The sequence below is a fragment of the Erinaceus europaeus genome, chromosome 9 (assembly GCF_950295315.1).
Source record: "Erinaceus europaeus chromosome 9, mEriEur2.1, whole genome shotgun sequence".
Taxonomy (NCBI): Eukaryota; Metazoa; Chordata; class Mammalia; order Eulipotyphla; family Erinaceidae; genus Erinaceus; species Erinaceus europaeus.
This window is the reverse complement of record NC_080170.1, coordinates 124,690,276-124,714,414: the sequence shown is the minus strand read 5'-3', so window position 1 is coordinate 124,714,414 and position 24,139 is coordinate 124,690,276. Positions and strand designations below refer to the sequence as shown.

The 24,139-nt window shown below is 50.2% G+C and overlaps 1 protein-coding gene across 1 annotated transcript in view; it reads right to left on the bottom strand.

The window, feature by feature from the left end:
• Positions 1-23,921, bottom strand: part of SH3BGR (SH3 domain binding glutamate rich protein) — a 24,308-nt gene extending 387 nt beyond the window's left edge. Inside the window, exons 1-2 of the mRNA XM_060197129.1 lie at positions 23,748-23,921; positions 7,426-7,611 (exon numbers count right to left, since the gene is read on the bottom strand). Coding sequence (XP_060053112.1) covers positions 7,426-7,611; positions 23,748-23,792 — 231 coding nt within the window. The 5' untranslated portion in view covers positions 23,793-23,921. The remainder of the gene's footprint in view (positions 1-7,425; positions 7,612-23,747) is intronic.
• Between the last annotated feature and the right edge of the window lie 218 nt (positions 23,922-24,139).

Below are 24,139 nucleotides of genomic sequence, written 5' to 3'. Positions count from 1 at the left end.
TAGCCTGAGGTTGGATGAGAATACTGTCTGAGAGAATGGTGTCAGAGTAGAGAAAAGGGCTAAAAAAAGTTGAATTAGGGTAGGGAGTAGCTGCCATTCTTGTAAAAAAAAAAAATGTGGCTAAAATTAACTATTTACCTCCATGCACCTGCTCCAGGGCCTATATAGAGAGAGAGATTTATTGAGCACCAGAGCTGTGTGACCTCTGAGTCCCTACTGGTCTGAGCTTAGAGCTCATGGTCACATCTGAGGAACATCGCAGGCTGCACTCATTTCAGGACCAGTCTTTCTCAAGTGGCAGGGCAGGAGACCCCAGCCTCCCTTCAGAGATTGGGGCTCTCCTACCATCATTGCTTTATGGTAGAGCCAAGGTCCCGGGAGGGCCCACAAGATGCTGCTCCTTATGGAAGCGACCTGTGGTAGTGGAGAGAGGGACCCTTTAGAGCTCTAGGCCCATCTTATGTGTGTGGGAGTCCAAGGATTCCCTAAGTAGGGCCCCAGATGATCAGGTGGTGTGATATAGACCAAATGGGACATTATTAAGTGGGCCAGTCTCAGAAGGATGGCTTCCATCAACACACCAGGAAATGACAGGTGTTGGAGAGGCTGTGAAGAAAGAGGAACTCTGCTTCACTGCTGCTTGGGATGCAAACTGGAGCAGCCCCTTCAAAGACGGTGTGGAAAGTCCTTAAGCAAATAAAGATGGGATTGCCGTATGACCCATCCCTAGGCATTTATCCAGCGGACACTCAAACACCAATTAGAAGGGACACAGGCAGCCCTGTGCTCACAGCTGCATTACTCACAACAGCCAAAGAGTGGAAGCAGCCTAGATGCCCATCCGCAGAAGACCGGATAGAGAAGTTACGGGATGTATAGTCTATGGGATACTACTCTGTAACCAAAAATCAAATAAAAATAAAAAGATGATATTGTGCCCTTTGGGACAAAATGGATGAAACTGGGGGTGGTTATTCTTAGCAAAATAAGTGTAGAGATGAATGGCATATGGTCTCACTCATATGTGGACTCTAGAGATCTGATTTAAATGAACTTGCTTATATATATAACAGAAGCAGGCAAACTGTAAAACTTGTGAAAATTCTGGTGGTTTTCAGATCTGTGGTAGTGGTGTGATGTGAAACTAAATAGGCCCTGTCATCTCACAATCTTGTAACATACTATTAATAACAAATAAAAAAAATATGTTTTTTAAAAATTTTAGCAATGTAGGAGAGAGATCAGCACTGCCGAGCAGAGGACTTGCCCCATGAAGGGCCTAGGTTCAACCCCAGGCACAGCACAGGGTCTCTCTTCTCCAGTAAGGAAACCAATCAGTCAATCTTGTTAACGGCAGGAGAACTAGAAGACAGCCTGCCTGGTAGGGTGCAGGCCTTCCATACATGAGGACTTGGGTTCCAGCCCTACCCCACATGAGAGCACCACAGACAGAAGCAAGGGAACCCCATGGGTGGTAGAGCAGTGCTGGAGTGTGCCTCTTCTCTCTCTCTCTCTCTCTCCCCCCACTCCTCCCCCAGAAATAATAACAGTAATAAATAAAATACTGGACAAGGCATGACAGAGCACCAAACTCCAGTCCCAAGTCTGATCACCAGCCTCACATATGCCAGGGTGATCTCTTGTGTTAAACCAATAAATCTGGGGGTGGAGTGGTGGCCAGCATTAAGCAGTGGCCTGGAAGAAAGAAAGGAAGAAAGAAAGAAAGAAAGAAAGAAAGAAAGAAAGAGAAAGGAAGGAATGAAGAAAAAAAAGAAAGAAAGAAAGAAAGAAAGAAAGAAAGAAAGAAAGAAAGAAAGAAAGAAAGAAAGAGATGGTGCTCCTCACCTACTTCCCTCCCTCACTCACTCCAAAGCTAACATTATCAAAGCAAGGACTACAAAAGCTGAAAAAGGACAAGAGAATGACATACTTTAACGATGACTCTTTAGTCACTATCAGGCCACCCCATCAGCTGGGGCCCTATTCAGAGTCCTGAGATTCCCAAACAGACATGATGGGCCTAGACCTCGAATAAATCCCTCTCTTCATTGTTACCGGTCATCTCTATCAGGGACAGCACAATAGACCCCTTTGTGGGCCCCCATAGGACCTTGCCCTCAACTTGGATCAACAACAGTAGAGAATGTTCCATCCTCTGAAGGGAGGCTGGACAACAGACTCTATGCTCCACCTGAGGAAGATGGGTCCTGATATTGGGGCAGCTTGGAACGTTCCTACTCATGACCACAGAATGTGAGCTCAGAGCTACAGGGATGCAGAGGTCACATAAGCTCCTAAGCTGAATATGGGCCCCAGATCACATCAAATCGAGGGGGTTTACAGTCAACAATATTTATACACCTTTCCCATATTACAGAGCTACTCTCTTCCCTGATCAGCTTTCTGGTCCTTTTTCCAGCCATGACATCATTTTCCCAAACGATAACTTAGAACCACCTGCATATCAGATGTCAGGCTCAGGGGAAGAAAAAAAAAAAAACTAGTATAGTCATGGGCTTTTTGGAACATAACTAAAATAGGATTACTAACTATCTACAAAACAGAGACCCCCCAAATCTTCATATGAACCATTCCAGCCTTTAGGTTCATGATCAGTCAACAATTTGTTTGGCTTTGTATGCTAACTCTTTTTTCAGCCACCAGGTTCCACATGCTAACATGATGCCAACCGGACTTCCCTGAGCAGACAGCTCCACCAATGTGTCCTGGAGCTCCACTTCCCCAGAGTCCTTCCCCACTAGGGAAAGAGAGAGACAGGCTGGGAGTATGGATCCACCTGTCAACACCCATGTTCAGCGGGGTAGCAATTCCAGAAGCCAGACCTTCTACCTTCTGCATCCCACAGTGACCCTGGGTCCATGCTCCCAGAGGGATGAAGAACAGGAAAGCTATCAGGGGAGGGGATGAAATACGGAGTTCTGTTGGTGGGAACTGTGTAGAGTCGTACCCCTCTTATCCTACGGTTTTTGTCAGTGTTGCCTTTATATAAACAAAAATTCAAAGAAAGAAAGAAAGAGGGAGTCGGGCTGTAGCGCAGCGGGTTAAGCGCAGGTGGCGCAAAGCACAAGGACCGGCATAAGGATCCCGGTTTGAACCCCGGCTCCCCAGCTGCAGGGGAGTCGCTTCCCAGGCAGTGAAGCAGGTCTGCAGGTGTCTGTCTTTCTCTCCCCCTCTCTGTCTTCCCCTCCTCTCTCCATTTCTCTCTGTCCTATCCAACAACAACATTAATAACTACAATAAAACAAGGGCAACAAAAGGGAATAAATAAATATTTTTTTTAAATAGCGTACATGAGAATAACAGGAAATAATCAGGGTGTCCCTCCCTCCCAGCCCCCTATCCCTGAGGACTGAGCACAGGCCCAGGCAGGCACCCCTGCCCTCCCCAGGGCTAAGAGGCACCCGCTCCAGGATGGCCCTGGCGGTCAGCCCTGCCTACAGCCAGACTGAGCCAGGTGGTAACCCAGCCCCAGGCCTGGCCCCGCTGCGGTGTCCCCTTTCTCCAGCTCCCGCTGTCTGTCTGTCCTCAGGGTAACATCTTCATCTGCACTGTGACATCTTCATCTGGACGCACAACCCTCTCTCTCTGTCCCCTGCCCAGTCCTAATGTCCCCTCGGCTGGCTGCCCTCCCCAGAAACTGACTGTAGATGACCACTGAGAAATACTGGGGGGCTGGATGGTGGTGCAGCGGTTAAGTGCGCACATTACAGGGCGCAAGGCCCTGGATTCAAGCCCCTGCTCTCCACCTGCAGGGGGGAGCTTCAGGAGTGGCTCTATCTCTTCCCTATCTTTACACCCCCTTCTCTCTCAATTTCTCTCTGTCTCTATTCAATAAAATACATAAATTTAAAAAAATTGAAGAAAGAAAAAGAGACAGTGGTCTGAGAGGTGGCTCAGTGCATAAAGCGCTGGACTCTCAAGCACAGGGACCTGAGTTCAATCCTCAGCAGTGTGACATCTGGTTCTTTCTCTCTCTCCTATCTTTCTAATTATAAAATAAAATTAAAAAGTGGGAGTCCGGTGGTAGCACAGCGGGTTAAGCGCACCTGGTGCAAAGCACAAGGACCCGCATAAGGATCCCGGTTCGAGCCCCGGCTCCCCACCTGCAGGAGTCGCGTCACAGGCGGTGAAGCAGGTCTGCAGGTGTCTGTCTTTCTCTCCTCCTCTGTCTTCTCCTCCTCTCTCCATTTCTCTCTGTCCTGTCTAACAAAGGCGACATCAATAACAACAACAATAGTAACTACAACAACAAGGAAAGACAACAAGAGCAACAAAAGAGAAAATAAATATTTTTTTAAAATAGAAAAAAATGAATTAATTAAATTAAATTAAAAAGTAGGGGCTGGGCGGTAGGCAGTCAGTTAAGCGCAGGTGGCGCATAAGCGTCCCATCCAACAACAACAACATCAATAATAACTACAACAATAAAACAAGGGCAACAAAGGAGAGTAAATAAATAAATATTAAATATAAATAAATTAATTTAAATTAAAAAGTAAAATAAAATAAACTTTAAAAAGAAAGAAAGAAAGAAAAAGAGACACAGAGATAGGGAGAAAGGGTAGAGAGTGTGGATAGTATAATGGTTCTACAAAGCCTCTCATGCCTGAGGCTCCAAGGTCCCAGTTTTAATTCCCAGCACCACCACCGCCCCAAACTGAATAGAGTACTAGTGTTCCTCTCTCTCACTCTCATGAAAATAGAATAAATATTTAAACTACAAACAGAGAGAGAGAGAGAGAGAGACAGCAAGCAGCTGATTGTTTCTTTTTTTTTAATATTTATTTATTCCCTTTGGTTGCCCTTGTTGTCTTATTATTGTAGTTATTCTTCTTGTTGTTGTTGTTGTTGGATAGGACAGAGAGAAACCAAGAGAGGAGGTGAAGACAGAGAGGGGGAGAGAAAGACAGACACCTGCAGACCTGCTTCACCGCCTGGGAAGCGACTCCCCTGCAGGTGGGGAGCCGGGGGCTCGAACCGGGATCCTTAAGCCGGTCCCTGCGCTTTGCGCCACCTGCGCTTAACCCACTGCGCTACCGCCCGACTCCCTGATTGTTTCTTAAAGCAGAAAACCGCTGGTGACCTAATAGAGGAAGCTACGCAGGCCTCAACCCCACCTATCAAGAGCCTTTGTTCTCAGCCAGCACTACCCATTGGCCAGGATGGACTGTGGACGTTTCCCAGCCACCACACCTCTCCCTTCTGCTCTTCTCCACCACTCCTCTCCCTTCTGCTCTTCTCCACCACTCCTCTCCCTTCTGCTCTTCTCCACCACTCCTCTCCCTTCTGCTCTTCTCCACCACTCCTCTCCCTTCTGCTCTTCTCCACCACTCCTCTCCCTTCTGCTCTTCTCCACCACTCCTCTCCCTTCTGCTCTTCTCCACCACACCTCTCCCTTCTGCTCTTCTCCACCACACCTCTCCCTTCTCCTCTTCTCCACCACTCCTCTCCCTTCTGCTCTTCTCCACCACTCCTCTCCCTTCTGCTCTTCTCCACCACTCCTCTCCCTTCTGCTCTTCTCCACCACTCCTCTCCCTTCTCTTCTCCACCACTCCTCTCCCTTCTCCTCTTCTCCACCACTCCTCTCCCTTCTGCTCTTCTCCACCACTCCTCTCCCTTCTGCTCTTCTCCACCACACCTCTCCCTTCTGCTCTTCTCCACCACTCCTCTCCCTTCTGCTCTTCTCCACCACTCCTCTCCCTTCTGCTCTTCTCCACCACTCCTCTCCCTTCTGCTCTTCTCCACCACACCTCTCCCTTCTGCTCTTCTCCACCACTCCTCTCCCTTCTGCTCTTCTCCACCACTCCTCTCCCTTCTGCTCTTCTCCACCACTCCTCTCCCTTCTGCTCTTCTCCACCACACCTCTCCCTTCTCCTCTTCTCCACCACTCCTCTCCCTTCTGCTCTTCTCCACCACTCCTCTCCCTTCTGCTCTTCTCCACCACTCCTCTCCCTTCTGCTCTTCTCCACCACTCCTCTCCCTTCTGCTCTTCTCCACCACTCCTCTCCCTTCTGCTCTTCTCCACCACACCTCTCCCTTCTCCTCTTCTCCACCACTCCTCTCCCTTCTGCTCTTCTCCACCACTCCTCTCCCTTCTGCTCTTCTCCACCACTCCTCTCCCTTCTCTTCTCCACCACTCCTCTCCCTTCTCCTCTTCTCCACCACTCCTCTCCCTTCTGCTCTTCTCCACCACTCCTCTCCCTTCTGCTCTTCTCCACCACACCTCTCCCTTCTCCTCTTCTCCACCACTCCTCTCCCTTCTGCTCTTCTCCACCACTCCTCTCCCTTCTGCTCTTCTCCACCACTCCTCTCCCTTCTGCTCTTCTCCACCACTCCTCTCCCTTCTGCTCTTCTCCACCACACCTCTCCCTTCTCCTCTTCTCCACCACTCCTCTCCCTTCTGCTCTTCTCCACCACACCTCTCCCTTCTCCTCTTCTCCACCACTCCTCTCCCTTCTGCTCTTCTCCACCACTCCTCTCCCTTCTGCTCTTCTCCACCACTCCTCTCCCTTCTCTTCTCCACCACTCCTCTCCCTTCTCCTCTTCTCCACCACTCCTCTCCCTTCTGCTCTTCTCCACCACTCCTCTCCCTTCTGCTCTTCTCCACCACACCTCTCCCTTCTCCTCTTCTCCACCACTCCTCTCCCTTCTGCTCTTCTCCACCACTCCTCTCCCTTCTGCTCTTCTCCACCACTCCTCTCCCTTCTGCTCTTCTCCACCACTCCTCTCCCTTCTGCTCTTCTCCACCACTCCTCTCCCTTCTGCTCTTCTCCACCACTCCTCTCCCTTCTGCTCTTCTCCACCACTCCTCTCCCTTCTGCTCTTCTCCACCACACCTCTCCCTTCTCCTCTTCTCCACCACTCCTCTCCCTTCTGCTCTTCTCCACCACTCCTCTCCCTTCTCCTCTTCTCCACCACTCCTCTCCCTTCTGCTCTTCTCCACCACTCCTCTCCCTTCTGCTCTTCTCCACCACTCCTCTCCCTTCTGCTCTTCTCCACCACTCCTCTCCCTTCTCCTCTTCTCCACCACTCCTCTCCCTTCTGCTCTTCTCCACCACTCCTCTCCCTTCTGCTCTTCTCCACCACTCCTCTCCCTTCTGCTCTTCTCCACCACTCCTCTCCCTTCTGCTCTTCTCCACCACTCCTCTCCCTTCTCCTCTTCTCCACCACTCCTCTCCCTTCTGCTCTTCTCCACCACTCCTCTCCCTTCTGCTCTTCTCCACCACTCCTCTCCCTTCTGCTCTTCTCCACCACTCCTCTCCCTTCTGCTCTTCTCCACCACTCCTCTCCCTTCTCCTCTTCTCCACCACTCCTCTCCCTCCTCTCCCTTTCCCTGCCTCCCCCTCCTCTCCCCTCCCCTCCTCTCCCCTCCCCCTCTGGCCACACAGGTGGGAGGGATCTCACCCCACAGTACTGCTCTTCATTGAAGATCTGGGGGGGCAAAGGGATCCCATTCTGTGGTTTTTTCTCTCCAGGGACATTTTCTCTCATCCACTTCCTGTTGCCTTCATCTCCAGCTATGTCTAGTTCCTTGAAGTCGATTTTATTCGCTTCCAAGAAGCCTACTACTTCCTGCTGCTTCTTCCTGATCTGTGAAGATAAAGAAGGAGAGAGAGGGAGAGAGGGAGAGGGAGAGAGAGAGAGAGAGAGAGAGAGAGAGAGATGAGGCAAGTTTCATAAGGACTTCTCAACATTAGCAAAATATTCCTCCTTCTCCAGCCTCCCCAGGCAACACAGGACCGGTGTTAAACTCGCCATGGATGCACGTGTCTCCATGACAAAGACCTGTTCAAAAAATGCATTTATTTATTTTTAATTCTGATTGACTGATTTTTACAGAGGTGGAGAGAATTTGAGAGGGGAGAAAAAGATAAAGAAAGAGGGTGGGGAGTCGGGCGGAAGCACAAGGACCGGCATAAGGATCCCGGTTCGAGCCCCCGGTTCCCCACCTGCAGGGGAGTCGCTTCATAAGCTGCGAAGCAGGTCTGCAGGTGTCTGTCTTTCTCTCCCCCTCTCTGTCTCCCCTCCTCTCTCCATTTGTCTATCCTATCCAACAAAGATGACATCCATAACAACAACTACAACAATAAAACAGGGGCAACAAAAAGGGAATAAATAAATAAATATTTTTTTAAAAGGTTCTTTAAAAAAAAAAGAGGGTGGAGGAGATAGCATAATGGTTAAACAAACTCTCATGCCTCCGGCTACAAAGTCTCAAATTCAGTGCCCCACACCATCAGCCAAAGCTCAGTAGTGCTTTGTAAACTAAAGTAAAATAAGATAAAAATGGTATAGGGGTTGTTGTACTGCACCAAAGAAAAAGATTCTGGACTGGGGGAAGAGTTCAGGAACTAGAACATGATGGCAGAGGGCCTAGAAGGGGTTGAACTGTTATGTGGAAAATTGAGAAATGTTACTCATGTACCAACTACTGTGTTTTGTTTTTTTGTTACTATATTTTACTGTTGACTGTAAACTGTTAATCCCCCCCCCAATAATTTTTTTTTATGATATAAGGAGAGAGGGAGAGGAAGAGAGAGAGAGAGACCTACAGCACTGTTCCAATACCCTCTTCCCCCCTGCAAGTGGGATCCAGGGCCTTGAACCTGGGTCTTTGCTCATGATAGTGTGTGCATTCAACCCGGCCCCAGGGTCCATTTCTAAAAGGCTACGGGAGTGATCATTTCAATGCTGAAGCTTGAATCTCCTCCAGGCCTAGATCAAGGTGTGATGAGTAGGATATGAACAGGGACCTTCTCACCCCGGCTTTGAGTTGGGTCTTCAAAATACCTCTCATTCTCTGTTGAGTGCTAGTGGCCCACAAAGAGCTAAGAATTCGTTCCGGATTCCTCACAAAACCAGCAGCCGCACCTGCAGGGGTTTCACCAGTTACACCTGAGTTTTTAATCCAAAATCAAATTTCGTTGGTCAACCACTTATCTGCAAATACCGTGAAATTTCAGGAGTCGGGGACATCTGGTTAAGCACACACATTACTGTGCACAAAAACCGGGGTTCGAGCCCCCACTTCCCATCTTCAGAGTGGAACAAATACTGCAGGTCTCTCTGTCTCTCCTTCTCCATGCCTGGTTCCCCTCTCAATTTCTCTCTGTCCTTTCAAATGAAGAAGGGGAAGGAGGAGGCCGTGGGGAGGAGGAGGAGGGGGAAGGAAGGGGAACGGCCTGGAGGAGCAGTGGATTCATTGCGCAGCCACCAGACCCCAGTGGCGACCTGGAAGCAATTGGGGAGCTACTCTCTGCCCTGACCCAGCTCTCTAGCCCTCTTCTCAGCTCCGACACCATCTTCCCAGACAACATTTTTAGTCCACCTGCATGTCAGCTGTCAGGCTCGGGTAAAATGACTAAAGTCATGGGCCCCTTGGAATAGACCTAAAATAGACTCCTAGCTTCTTCCTCCTTGAAGACCCTTAGTTCTGTGAGAGACGGTTAGGTCTTCTCTTCAAAGGAACACGAATAGAACAACTGTTTAGTACAAAATTCTTTTTATAAATCGTTATCTATGACCCCCGCGGCCAGTAATTTTGTATTCTTTAGGTCAGATCCTAGGTCCTTGCAGTGCTGGCTAGTCCCCCAGCAGAGCTCCTCAGACTCTCGTCCACCTTCCTTATTTAGGCAACAGGGAGACTGCGAGCTCTGAAGCCCAGCCCAGGGCTGGAGAAGACAGTTCTGTGTCAGGCATAAAAGACCGGAGACCTGGGAGTCGGGCAGTAACGCAGCGGGTTAAGTGCACATGGTGCAAAGCGCAAGGACCGGCGTAAGGATCCTGGTTCGAGCCCCCGGCTCCACCTGCAGAGGCAGTGAAGCAGGTCTGCAGGTGTCTGTCTTTCTCTCCCTCTCTCTGTCTTCCCCTCCTCTCTCCATTTCTCTCTGTCCTATCCAACAACAGTGACATCAATAACAACAATAATAATAACTACAACAATAAAACAAGGGTAACAAAAATAAATAAATATTTTTTAAAAATTTTTTTTAAAAATATGGAAGACCGGTAAGGGAGGCAACTGCTGCCTGGCTGTCACTGTTGGTGGCAGGCTCTTTTGTAAAAGAATAAATGCCTTGCTTCAACTCCTTATTTTTTGCCTTGACAAGAAATTTTAATTGGACGTCATTTACAATAGTTCCATCTAGATGTTCTGTTCCTACCTTTGGGTTCCTGTTTATTAAGCAAATTGTCTTATATCTTACCACCTTTCAGTCACAAAATTACAGATGCTACCAGGATGCTATCCAGACATCCCTGGGCATATGACCGACCTCACCCATGTGTCCTGCAACCTCCCCTCCCCAGAGCCCTGCCCACTAGAGACAGACAGACACAGGCTGGGGGTGTGGATCCACCTGCCAACACCCATGTCCAGCAGAGAAGCAATGACAGAAGCCACAACTCCCACCTTCTGCTCCCCATAAAGATCCTGGGTCCATGCTCCCAGAGGGATAAAGAACAGGGAAGCTTCCAGTGGAGGGGATGGGACAGGGAACTCTGGTGGTGGAAACTGTGTGGAATTGGTCCCCTTTTATCCCACAACCTTGTCAATCATTATTAAACCCCTAATAATAATAATAACAATTAGGAGTGCAGCCTCACACCTAGATGTGTGAGTAGGACTGTGGCAGCCCCAGCAAAGCCCCAGCATCCCTCACTAAGTAGAGGGGCCTCTACGCAGTCCTCTCACTGCTGCCCCTTCCAGCCCAGAAGTCACCGCATTTTCCAGTTTCAGTGCCGCCACGTGCCAGCTCTTTCTTTCCTTTTTTTTTTTTTTTAACCAAAGCACTGCTCAGCTCCGGCTTATGGTAGTGCGGGAGATTGAACATAAGACCTTGGAGCCTCAGGCATGAAAGTCTCTTTGCATAACCATTATGTTACCTACCCTTGCCCTGATTTAGCTATTTCTTTTTTATTTTTAATATTATTTATTTATTCCATTTTGTTGTCCGTATTTTATTGTTCCAGTTGTTATTGATACCGTTGCTGGATAGGATAGAGAGAAATGGAGAGAGGAGGGGAAGACAGAGAGGGGGAGAGAAAGATAAGACACCTGCAGACGCTGAGTCGGGTGGTAGTGCAGCAGGTTAAGCGCACATGGTGCAAAGCACAAGGACCAGTGTAAGGATCCAGGTTCAAGCCCCTGGATCCCCACTTGAAGGGAGGTCGCTTTTCAGGCAGTGAAGCATGTCTGCAGGTGTCTATCTTTCTCTCCCCCTCTCTGTCTTCCCCTCCTCTCTCCATTTCTTGCTGTCCTTTCCAACAATGACGACAATAATAACTACAATAAAACAAGGACACCTGCAGACCTGCTTCACTGCCTGTGAAGCGACACCCCTGCAGGTGGGGAGCCAAGGACTCGAACCAGGGTCTTTTTTTTTAATGGTCACTTGACTTTATTTCTTTATTTCCTTTTGTTGCCCTTGTTGTTTTATTGCTGTAGTTATTGTCGTTGTTGTTGGACAGGACAGAGAGAAATGGAGAGAGGAGGGGAAGACAGAGAGGGGGAGAGAAAGACAGACACCTGCAGACCTGCTTCACCGCCCGTGAAGTGACTCCCCTGCAGGTGGGGAGCCGGGGGCTCGAACCGGGATCCTTCCGCTGGTCCTTGTGCTTAGTGCCACTTGCGCATAACCCACTGCACTACTGCCCGACTCCTTGAAGCCAGGATCTTTACACTGGTCCTTGTGATTTGCGCCACCTGTGCTTAACCCACTGTGCTACCGCCCAGCTCCCTATTTTAGCTATTTCTCTTACACATGTGTCTGAATCCACCCAGCAATTATCTCTCATGTCCTGACTTCTTCCTCCAGGAGCATCCATATTATCCTGAAAGAGACCCCAATGCCACCCATTTTAATGACTGAGTAATATTCCACATAGCCCGTACAGTTTCTTTACAATTACAAAGTATTGCATTAAGTACTATTTCTCAAGTCCCCTCCCACCACAACTCCCCACCCAGAAAAAAAGAGAGAGAGAGAAATTAAATCTGCCCTCTCCAGATTCCATCTCTTTAAGTCGGTCCCCATGCACTTCTGGTCTGGGTGCTTGGCGCAGCTTGACTTCTACCTGGGGAGACCAGGTCTCGGGCCCAGCACAGAAGGGAGCTGGGAGCCAGCGTGCTCTTTCTACCAACCCACCCCCCCCAGAACCCAACCCCATGGAGGGCCCTCTCCCTTGCAGCCCTCCCCAGCCTGAGACCCCCACTGGAAACTCTTCCCCACGTTGCCACCCAGGTTCACCCCCCGCCTGCAGCCTCCAGGGGGCTCCCGTCTTTATGTGGGAAAGGCATACACAGCGGCCAGTAGTTCCTTCATACACAGCGGCCAGTAGTTCCTTCATACACAGCGGCCAGTAGTTCCTTCCCACACAGACAGGTTCTCCCTTCATGAGGACAGATGTTGGCTCTGTGGCTGCCGTCTTTCTGGGCAACCCCTGGGAAGGGCCTTGTGTCTCCGAGTTCTGTGTCATTCAGAGAGAGGGCTCTCGGGAGAGGGGGCTCTGCCGGCTGCCTACCCCTCCTATACATCTCCTCTGTGCCAAGTGTCACCCTCTGTCCCTAAGTCACCTGTGTGCTAGTGAACTTTGGGTCACCTGTCGGGAAATTGTGAGGACGTGGGTGAGCTTGGCAGGGCTTGATCTGAGGGCCATCCTGTCAGTCTCTCTCTCTACTGAGAGGTCAAGCGAGGAGGGACACGACACCCCAAGGTTTGCCTCATCTTATCAGACTCCCTGCCTCACAAAGCACCCTACACTCCTGATACTATGGTCTGCTCCCTTATCATCTGCATAATCATTGTTATGCCTGAAAGATCCCCACCCATTCCATCCCTTTGATCTATCTTCTTTCTACCCTCAAGACCCTCCCTGCCTGCAGGGTATTATTAATCCTACCAGTTAAAACCCTCGCAACAGTGCTAAGGAAGTTCCTACCCTCCCCAGTGCCCTTTTGCCTTTCTCCGCCCCTTTCCAAACCATGTCAAGCCATGTCTGTTTCCAACTTGCCACTTCTGGGTCTGACTCTTAAAAGCCTTGGCTCTCTGATCAATAAAGAATTGAATCGCCTCGCCACTACCAGCTCTGTCCCTGGGTCATCTCTCTCTTGCGTCCCTGAGTGAGTAGCAGCCCAGGCTGGCTCCAGTCACGTTCTCTCCAACCCAGAGAGTACTCGCCCGAGAAGAGGCACCCCCACGCTAACCTGGCAGTCACCCGCCTCTCTCTCAATTGTCTCGTACAGTTGGGAGCCCGTCCAGTCATGGCCAGGGAGGGAGCTGGCCCGGGCAGATAAGTGACAGGTGGTGGCATCTCTGTCCCTCTCTGGGTCACAGCTGAGCAGGGGCTGGGGGGGGGGAGGGGCCTCCGCTGCTCCAGAGTTTCCATAGGAACAGGGCAGAGCAGCACGTGGACTCAGGGCTGAGAGAGAAACCGCCATCATCCCTCCTCACGCCCCACCCCTGCACCTGTCTTCTCTTCTGGCCTCCGTCTCTTGGTCCACCCACCTGGGCCCCGTTCACGCAAGTCTCCACTGCTCCCAGAAAACATTTATTCTTCATCATTTCAGATAGAGACAGAAGGTTTGGAGCTGGGGGGGGGGGGTGTTGCAAAGCTCACCTGGACGGTGCGTTGCTTTGCCATGTGCATGACCCAGGGTCAAGCCCGGCCCCCACCACATTGGAGGAAGCTTCAGTGCAATGGTCTCTCCCTCTCCTTTATCTCTTTCTTTCTCTGCCTTTCCGTCTCTGTTTTTAAAAGGGGAACAACTAGGAGGTGGCACACCTGGTTGAGTGCACGTTACAGTGCTCAAGGACCCGAGTTCAAGCCCCCAGTCCTCACCTGCATGGAGGAAGCTTCACGAGTGGTGAATCAGGGCTGTAGGTATCTCTCTGCCTCTCTCCCTTTCTAGATCCTGCTCTCTTCTCAATTCCTCTCTCTTTCTATCCAAAAATAAATAAATAAAATAAAATAAAATAAAATAATAAAGATTTAGGAGAGGTTGTGGGGACAAAGAAATCCTCCTGCACTTCTGGTGGGAATGTCGCTGGGTCCAGCCCCTGTGGACAGCAGTCTGGAGAACTCTCAGAAGGCTAGAAATGGACCTGCCCTGTGACCCTGCAATTCCTCTCCTGCGGATAGATCCTAAGGAACCCAACACACCCATCCAGAAAGATCCGTGTGCACCTGTGTTCATAGCAGCACAATTTGTTTTTGTTCGTTTTTTTTCCCCCTTTTGTTGCCCTTGTTGTTTATCATCATTGTTGTTCTTTGCAGCACAATTTGTAACAGCCAAAACCTGGCAGCAACCCAGGTGTCCAACAACAGATGAGTAGCTGAGCAAGTTGTGGTCTAGATACACAATGGAATACTACTCAGCTGTTAAAAATGGTGGATTTAGGAAGCCGGGTGGTAGTGCTCCCGGTTAAGCACGTGTGGCACAAAGTGCAAAGACCAGCATAAGGATCCCCATTCGAGCCCCCGGCTCCCCACCTGCAGGGGAGTCGCTTCACAGGCGGTGAAGCAGGTCTGCAGGTGTCTGTCTTTCTCTCTCTCCCTCTCTGTCTTCCCCTCCTCTCTCTATTTCTTTCTGTCCTATCCAACAACAACAGCTACAACAACAAAATAGGAAAAATAAGGCAACGAAATAGGAAACATGGCTTCAGGAGCAGTGCATTCATGGTGCCTGCAGGCAGTGAGTCGCAGTGATAACCCTGAAGGCAAGGGGAAGAAAGCATTCAAAAAAATAATGCTGAATTCACCTTCTTCACGCCATCTTGGATGGAGCTGGAAAGAATCATGGTAAGTGAGATAAGTCAGAAACATAAGGATGAATATGGGATGATCTCACTCAAAAACGAAGGAAGTTGAAAAACAAGATCATAAAGGGAAAACACTAAGCAGAACTTGGACTGGAGTTGGTGTCTCCGACTCTGGGGTGACAGTGAGGAGGGTTCAGGTCCTGGAAAGGGTGGCAGAGGGCGACCTAGTGGAGGTGAAATGTTACACATGTATTTTACTGTGAACCGTAAACCATTAATCGCCCAATAAAGAAATTTAGAAAGAAGAAGAAAATAAAATTAAAATAAAGATTTAGGGGAGTCGGGCGGTAGCGCAGCGGGTTAAGCACAGGTGGTGCAAAGCTCAAGGACCAGCATAAGGATCCCGGTTCGAGTCCCCGGCTCCCCACCTGCAGGGGAGTCGCTTCACAGGCGGTGAAGCAGGTCTGCAGGTGTCTGTCTTTCTCCCCCTCTCTCTGTCTTCCCCTCCTCTCTCCATTTCTCTCTGTCCTGTACAACAATGACAACATCAATAACAACAATAACTACAAAAACAATGAAAAACAAGGCAACAAAAGGGAAAATTTTTTTTTAATTTTTTTAAATAAAGATTTAGGAAAAGTTGTGGGGACAAAGGGACCCTCCTGCACTGCTGGTGGGAATGAAAATTAGTCCAGCCCCTGTGGAGAGTAGTCTGGAGAACTCTCAGAAGGCTGGAAGTGGACCTGCCCTATAACCCGGCAATTCCTCTCCTGGGGACAGATCCTAAGGAACCCAACAACGGGGGGCGGGGGGGGGGGGAGAAGCTGGGGGGAGGGAGACACTCAGAAAACTTAGAAGAAGCCAGCAAGGATCAGTAAGGAAGACTTCGGGAAAGGCAGGGTAAACCAAGCGCCACCTTATGAGACGGTGGCAAGCAAAGACCCAAGCGAACAGAGTTTCCTTGGAACAACAGAGGACAGAAACCAGAGATCAGAGCAGAGTCTCCCGTGTTCGGTTCTCCTTCCTTCAATCTTGTCTTTTTTTGTAGCGAGTTTTCTGGAAGCATAATTTTCGAGAAAATTTCAGTGTCTAGTGTTTCAACACGTACACTAAACTCACAAAACTTAAAATCTAAAAACTTAGCTTGACAATAAAAAAAAAATCTACAAATATATATATTTAAAAAAAAAGGGAGTCGGGCGGTAGCGCAGCAGGTTAAGCGCACGTGGCGCAAAGCGCAAGGACCGGCGTGAGGATCCCGGTTCGAGCCCCGGCTCCCCACCTGCAGGGGAGTCGCTTCCCAGGCAGTGAAGCAGGTCTGCAGGTGTCTGTCTTCCTCTCCCCCTCTCTGTCTTCCCCTCCTCTCTCCATTTCTCTCTGTCCTATCCAACAACAATGACATCGTCAACAACAACAATAATAATAACTACAGCAACAATAAAACAAGGGCAACAAAAAGTAAATAAATAAATATTAAAAATAATAAAATAAAAAATAAATAAAATTTCAAAAAAAAAAACCCTCTAGAGTGGGGGGAGGGCTCAGGTCCTGAAACGTGACTGCAGAGGAGGACCTAGTGTAGTGAGGGCTGTACTGTTATGAGGAAATGTTGTGCATGTGCAAGCGATTGTATGTTACTGTCAACTGTGACGATTAGTCCCCCAATAAAGACATTTTTTTAATAAATAAAATGATTTATTTATTTTCCCTTTTGTTGCCCTTGTTGTTTTTCATTGTTGTTGTAGTTATTGTTGTTATTAATGTTGTCATTGTTAGATAGGATAGAGAGAGAACGGAAAGAGAAGGGGAAGACAGGGGGGAGAGAAAGACAGACACCAGCAGACCTGCTTCACCACCTGTGAAGCGACTCCCCTGCAGGTGGGGAGCTGGGGGCTCGAACCGGGATCCTTATGCCGGTCCTTGCACTTTGCACAATGTAGGCTTAATCCACTGTGCTACCGCCTGACTCACATAAAATAAAAATTTTATGAGAGAGACAGAGAGGCATCTGTGTAAATGACCCAGGGTCTCCGATGCAGGAGTGGTAACTAACTACTTAAAACTCAGGTCTGCTCTTAAGTGGCCGTGAACAAGTGACACTGACCTACAGCCTGAAAAGGGCCTGTGTGTGGCACAGCCCTGCCCACGAGCTCTCTTGTCTTTTATTAGTTAGTTACAAGGTACATCAAAGGAACTTTAAAACAACTTAAATTAGCAAAAATCAAAATGCTTTAAGAGGACAAATGTTCTTTTATTTTATTTTTTTGTTTATTCCCTTTTGTTGCCCTTGTTGTTTTATTGTTGTAGTTATTAATATTGTTGTTCTTGATGTCATCGTTGTTGGATAGGACAGAGAGAAATGGAGAGAGGAGGGGAAGACAGAGAGGGGGAGAGAAAGACAGACACCTGCAGACCAGCTTCACTGCCTGTGAAGCGACTCCCCTGCAGGTGGGGAGCCGGGGGCTCGAACCAGGATCCTTATGCTGGTCCTTGTGCTTTGCGCCACCTGCGCTTAACCCACTGCGCTACCTCCCGACTCCCGACAAATGGTTTTAAAGGGAACAAATGGAGTAGAAAAATCTGCATAGACAGGCTGAGGGTGTGGACCCACCTGCCAACACCCATGTCCAGTGGAGAAGCAATGACAGAAGCCAGAACTCCCACCTTCTGCTCCCCATAAAGAATTTAGGTTCAGACTCCCAGAAGGGGAAAAAATAGGGGAAGATGACCAGAGCGCTCTGCACCCCCATTCCATTGCGGCCTGAACCGTCTGTCACCAGGAATCTGTTTTATACCAGCACTGAGAGGGAAAAGAATCGGAAAACACCAAAGGGAGACACAGGCGCTGTGTCTCTTCTCTGAGAGAGAAGAGGAAACAAGGAAAGACACCAGGAAGTAGTAGTAGGTGTAAGGGTGACTTACAAAGGAAATGAAGTGTGGCCTGAGAGGTGGCACAGTGGATAAAGCACGGGACGCTCAAGCATGAGGTCTGGAGTTCGATCCCCGGCAGCACATGCGCCAGTGTGGTGTCTGGTTCTTTCTCTCCATCCTTCCATCTTTCTCATCAATCAGTCAGTAAATAAATAAACTGCTTTTAAAAAATAGTAAGGGGGGGCGGGGGGGGAGTCGGGCTGTAGTGCAGCGGGCTAAGCGCAGGTGGCGCAAAGCACAAGGACCGGCATAAGGATCCCGGTTCGAACCCCGGCTCCCCACCTGCAGGGGAGTCGCTTCACAGGCGGTGAAGCAGGTCTGCAGGTCTTTCTCTCCTCCTCTCTGTCTTCCCCTTCCTCTCTCCATTTCTCTCTATCCTATCCAACAACGACAACAACAATAATAACTACAACAATAAAAACAACAAGGGCAACAAAAGGGAATAAATAAATAAAATAAATATAAAAAAAAGAAAAAAAGAAAAAAAAATTGTAAGGGGGAGTCGAGTGGTAGCGCAGCGGGTTAAGTACACATAGTACAAAGCACAAGGACCAGCATAAGGATCCCAATTCGAGCCCCCGGCTCCCCACCTGCAGGGGAGTCACTTCACAGGCGGTGAAGCAGGTCTGCAGGTGTCTGTCTTTCTCTCCCCCTCTCTGTCTTCCCCACCTCTCTCCATTTCTCTCTGTCTTATCCAACAATGACAATATCAGTAACAACAACAATAATAACTACAATACAACAAGAGCAACAAAAAGGAATAAATAAATATTTTTAAAAATAAAAAATAGTAAGGGAGTGAAGGGAAACCATTGAAAAAATGGGGGGAGCCCCTCAACTCATCATCTGAACCATTCCAGCCTTTAGGTTCATGATCAGTCAACAATCTGTTTGGCTTTGTATGCTAACTCTTTTTTCAGCCACCAGGTTCCAGATGCTAACATGATGCCAACCAGACTTCCCTGGACAGACAACCTCACCAGTGTGTCCTGGAGCCCCGCTTCCCCAGAGCCCTTCCCCACTAGGGAAAGAGAGAGACAGGCTGGGAGTATGGATCCACCTGTCAACGCCCATGTTCAGCAGGGAAGCAGTTACAGAAGCCAGACCTTCCACCTTCTGCATCCCACAATGACCCTGGGTCCATCCTCCCAGAGGGACAGAGCAATAGGAAAGCTATCAGGGGAGGGGATGGGATACGGAGTTCTGGTGGTGGGGACTGTGTGGAGATGTACCTCTCTTATCCTATGGTCTTGTCAGTGTTTCCTTTTTATAAATAAAAATTAAAAAGAAAAAGAAAAATGGGGGGGATAGATATCTAGACAGGTGGTTAGATCTGTGACCTCGGGAGAACTACTGCAGTGGTTACTGCATGGAATTGTGCCCCTGTGTATCTCACAGTTTTGTAAGTCAACATTAAATAACCAACAAAGAAAAGAAAAGCCTGCATGGAGTAGTGTCATGAAGTCTCTTCCAACAGTCTTGTGTCCTGACTTCTCTCCTGACTCCCACCCCTGAGGGAGGCCCGGCAGACAGAGCCACGGCTGCAGCGGCGGTGGGCCCGGCTCCCCTCACTCCTGTCAGGGACCACGGGGCTGTGGCCCAGAGCTCCGGCCCCTGCATCTGAGGAATCCCAGGTCTCTGCCGGCCTTGCGGAGTAACTGGGCTGTGGGTTCCGTTAGCCCCATGGCAGATAGGAGCCCGGCACGCTGAGACAGCTTCCCTGGGATGTTCCTCTACAGAGACTGACAGAGAGAGAGAGGAGATACCACGGCAGTGCTTTCCTAGGTGCTGACAAAGGATGAAGCCCAGGTCCTGGCGCACAGCAAAGTGTGTGCTCGCCCACACAAGTACTCTGCGGCCTCCCCCGCCTGCGGCAGTGCCCTCACCAGCTTTAAATAACTAGGCCAAGTGGGGGGGGGGAGCAGCAGCATGGTTATGCAAACAGACTCTCAGGCCTGAGACTCCAAAGTCCCAGATTCAATCCCCCGCACCACCATAAACCAGAGTCGAGCAGTGCTCTGGTAAAAAATAAATAAATAGGGAGTCGGGCGGTAGCGCAGCGGGTTAAGTGCACGTGGCACAAAGCGCAAGGACCAGTGTGAGGGTCCCGGTGCGAGCCCCCGGCTCCCCACCTGCAGGGGAGTCGCTTCACGGGCGGTGAAGCAGGTCTGCAGGTGTCTGTCTTTCTCTCCCCCCCTCTCTGTCTTTCCCTCCTCTCTCCATTTCTCTCTGTCCTATCCAACAACGACAACAATAATAACTACTATAGCAATTTTTTTTTAAAAAAAGGCAACAAAAGGGGAAAAAAATATTCTCCAGGAGCAGTAGATTCGTGGTACCAAGCTCCAGCAGTAACCCTGGAGGCAAAAAAAAAGAAGAGAAGAAGAAGCAGCAGCAGGCAAACTGTAAGACTTGTGAAAAAGCTGGAGGTTCTCGTTGGGAGGTGGGAGGGTGGGGCCCAGAATGTGGTGTGGGACTCTCCAGCCAACTGAAAAGTTTGTAACCTACTATTAATAACAAAAAAAAAAAAAAAAAAAACTACAAAAAAGAGCATGGGGCAGGGTAGTGGTGAATGGACGTGGTACAGTGTCTGATTGCTGTAAAAAATGGCGACTAATCCCTAGCACTGCAAAAACGGTATCATCTGTTTTCCATCTACACCATGCCTCGGCCTCGCGTGAGCTTGATGTGCAGCTTGGCGATACGAGAATCCGGCATGAAGCCCAGCCAGTCTGTCTTGGCGTTACTCTCGATCGCACTCTGTCATTTCACGAACATCTCATAAAAACTGCAGCAAAGGTGGGCGCGAGGAATCACATCATTGCAAGACTGGCCAGCTCCTCATGGGGCGCGAGCGCTTCCACACTGCGATCATCCTCTCTGGCATTATGCTATTCCACTGCAGAATACTGTGCCCCAGGATGGTTCCGTAGCCCCCATGTCCACTTGGTCGATTCCAAATTATATTCCTCCATGAGGATCATTTCTGGAACCATCCGTTCCACCCCGGTTCCATGGCTGCCAGTTCTTAGCAACATCGCCCCGCCAGATATTCGTCGGGATGAGGCATCACTAAGTTCATTTCCCACGTCTACGCTCGACCGGACCTGCCAATATACGCGGAGATCTTCGCCCACCCTGTCCGACGCTTGACGTCTCGTCACCCAATCTGGTCCCCTACGCCTACACTGAACTTCTCTGTTCCAGACTCTTGGAAACAGAGTTGGCAGTCAGCTGAGGTCAAGAACAAACACCTCATCACAGACCCCTGCGAGCGTCAACCCGGCTTTGACCTAGCACGTTATGATTGGGCCCTCCTCAATCGCTATCGAACAGGCCATGGCACAAGAAGAAGTGTCCAAGAACCCGGGTTCCAGACCCTGGTCCCCACTTGCAGGGGGGAAGCCTTGTGAGTCCTGAAGCGGGGCTGCTAGCGTCTCTGTCTCATCCTCTCTATCCCCCACCATCCCCCACCGCCCCTCTCAATTTTTTTTTGTCCTATCAAATAAACCAAGAAAGACAAAAAGGAAGGCAGGCTGATCTGATCCCCAGCACCATCAGAAACCAGAGCTGAACACTGCTCTTGACTCTATCTTTCTCATTAAAATAACAAAATATTATTTGAGCTTAACCAGATGCACCACCACCCAGCCCCCCAAAATAACAAAATTAAGTATTTAAAGGGGCCAATCAGGTGGTGGTGCACCTGTTTGAGCACACACATTGTAATGCGCAAGGACTGGGGTTCAAGCCCAGACTCCCCACCTGCAGGGGCGTCGCTTCCCAGGCGGTGAAGCAGGTCTGCGGGTGTCTGTCTTTCTCTCCCCTCTCTGTCTTCCCTCCTCTCTCCGTTTCTCTCTGTGCTGTCCGATAGAGCAGGGGGAAAATGTCTGACAGGAGCAGTGGATTCATAGTACCCGCACTAAGCCCCAGTGATAACCCAGAGGCAAAAAAAGGAGGAGGAGGAGATGAAGGGGGAGGAGGAGGAGGAAGGGTAGAAGGAGAAGGAGCACAACTTTACTTTTGGAACTTTCTTTTCCACCCCATACTGCTCCAGAGACCACGAAGGTGTGCTCTGGAGGACCCCCAGGAGCCCAGGCTGGGGTCTCCCCTCCCCCAGCGGCACACCTCAGGGCGGGCTGTAACCCGAGCTGCCCAGGAGCTGAATATAAAAGGAAACAGCCCTCCCGCGGGTCCCTACAACACCCAACTCTCTCTCCACTGCCGCCCCAACTCGTGCTGGACCTCAGGCCCAGGCCAAGAGTGAGGTGTCCCTGGGTCCCCTAGTTCTCGGGCAGGGCTGCCTGAACAGAAAGGAGGCTGGGGGGTGTCCCAAACCGGCCCCAGGGAAGCACAGGGAGGAGGGAGGAGATAGTCTGCCTCTGCTGGGCTTAAATTCCTAGAGTATTTCAAACGGTGTCCCCGTGACATCATTCTCCTCAAATAATAGCATCGCTCCCAGCCTGCAGAGTTTCCTGTCCCCAAAGGCCCAGCTCAAAGGGCCTCGGATTTGCAACTTCAGTTATTCTGGGTCTTAAAGAACAAAGGACAGGACCATGCCCAGTAGCGTGCACAAGCATTACCAAGTGCAAAAGGACCTGGGTTCAAGTCCCCACCTGCAGGGGGAAACTTCACAAACGATGAAGCAGGGCTGCAGGTGTCTCTCTCTCTTTCTCTCCCTGTCTCCTCCTCTCAATCTGTCTGTTAAAAAAGTCATTATTAAAAAATAAATCACGAAGAACAGAGCCTTCCTCCTTCCTTCCTCCCTTCCTTCCTTTCTGGGGATTCTCTGTGATGCCCACCTCCACCCCAGCCATCCTGTTATGTCAGATATCACACATTTTATATCTTTTTATACAACATGAAAGCAAAGACAAGGCTTGGGGAGACGGCACAGGGGTTCTGCAGAAGAATCTCCTGCCTGAGGCTCTGAGGTCCCAGGTTCCATCTCCAGCACCACCATTAGCCAGAACTGAGCAGGGCTCTGAGGAAACAAAAAAAAAAGGGGGGAGCAGGGGCCAGGGAGTGGTGCACTTGGTTAAGCACACACATTATAATGTGCGAGGGCCAGGGTTCAAGCCCTGGGTCCCCCTGCAGGGGGAGAGTTTCACTGATCGTGAAGCAGAGCTGCAGGTGTCTCTGTCTCTATCTCCCTCTTGATTTCTCTCTGTCTCTATCCAATAAATAAATTATGTTTTAATGAAGAGAAGGAAAAGGGAGAGAGGAAGGGGAAGGAGAAGAGGAGAGGAGAAAGAAGGAAGAGGAGGAGGAGAAAGGAGGGGGGGCAGGCAGTGGCGCTCCTGGTTAAGCACACACACATTATAGTGCATAAGGACCCAGGTTCAAGCCTCTGGTCCCCACCTGCAGGGGGAAAGCTTCACAAGCAGTGGAGTGGTGCTGCAGGTGTCTCTCTCCCTCTCTACCCACCCCTTCCCTCTCAATTTCTCCCTGTCTCTATCCAATAACAAATAATTTTTTTTTTTTTGCCTCCAGGGTTATTGCTGGGGCTGGGTGCCTGCACCACGAATCCACTGCTCCTGGAGGCCATTTTTTCCCTTTTGTTACCCTGGTTGTTTTACCATTGTTGTGGTTATCATTATCATTGCCATTGACGTCGTTGTTGTTGGCTAGGACAGAGAGAAAAGGAGAGAGATGGGGAAGACAGAGAGGGGGAGAGAAAGACAGACACCTGCAGACCTGCTTCACCGCCTGTGAAGCGACTCCCCTGCGGGTGGGGAGCCGGGGGCTTGAACCGGGATCCTTATGCCGGTCCCTGTGCTTTGCACCACCTGCGCTTAACCCGCTGCGCTACCGCCCGACCCCCCAAATAAAAAATTTAAAGAAGAAAAAAAGGAAGGGGAAAAAGGAGGGGAAAGAAAGGCAGAGGGGTGCGGAGGAAGCTGCACAGTGCCACAGGCACACCCCAAAAGGAACCATAAAGACCCAGCGGGGAGCACCCCCCCTGCCCCCCCAGCCCTGCCCCCCCCAGCCCCGCCCCTGCAGCGCTTAGAAGCCCCCATCCCCGAGGCCGCCTACCGCTATGGACCCGGAGGACGTGGCGACAAAGACCTTGATGACCATGGCGCTGGTGCTGGGAGGCCGGGGCCCACACACCTTGCGAGGGCGCCGGGCAGAGGGGGACAGTGACCCTGTGGGGACCCGCGGGCGGGCAGGGGAGAGAGAGGGGGCGGTCCCCCGCCCTGGCCCAGGACCTTGGGGACCTGTCTGATTGGCTGGCAGAAGCGGGGGGGGGGGGGGGGGGGGACCCTGGACAGCTGTCCCTAAAAGGAGAGGCGCAGAGAGCACCAATCAGAGCACAGGCCCAGGGGACAGCCGGCAGGGGCCCGGGGACAGGGGGGAGGAGGAGGAGGAGGAGGGAGAGGCAGGCTCCCTGGCTGGGGGAGTGGGGGGCAGGATCAGACAGACCA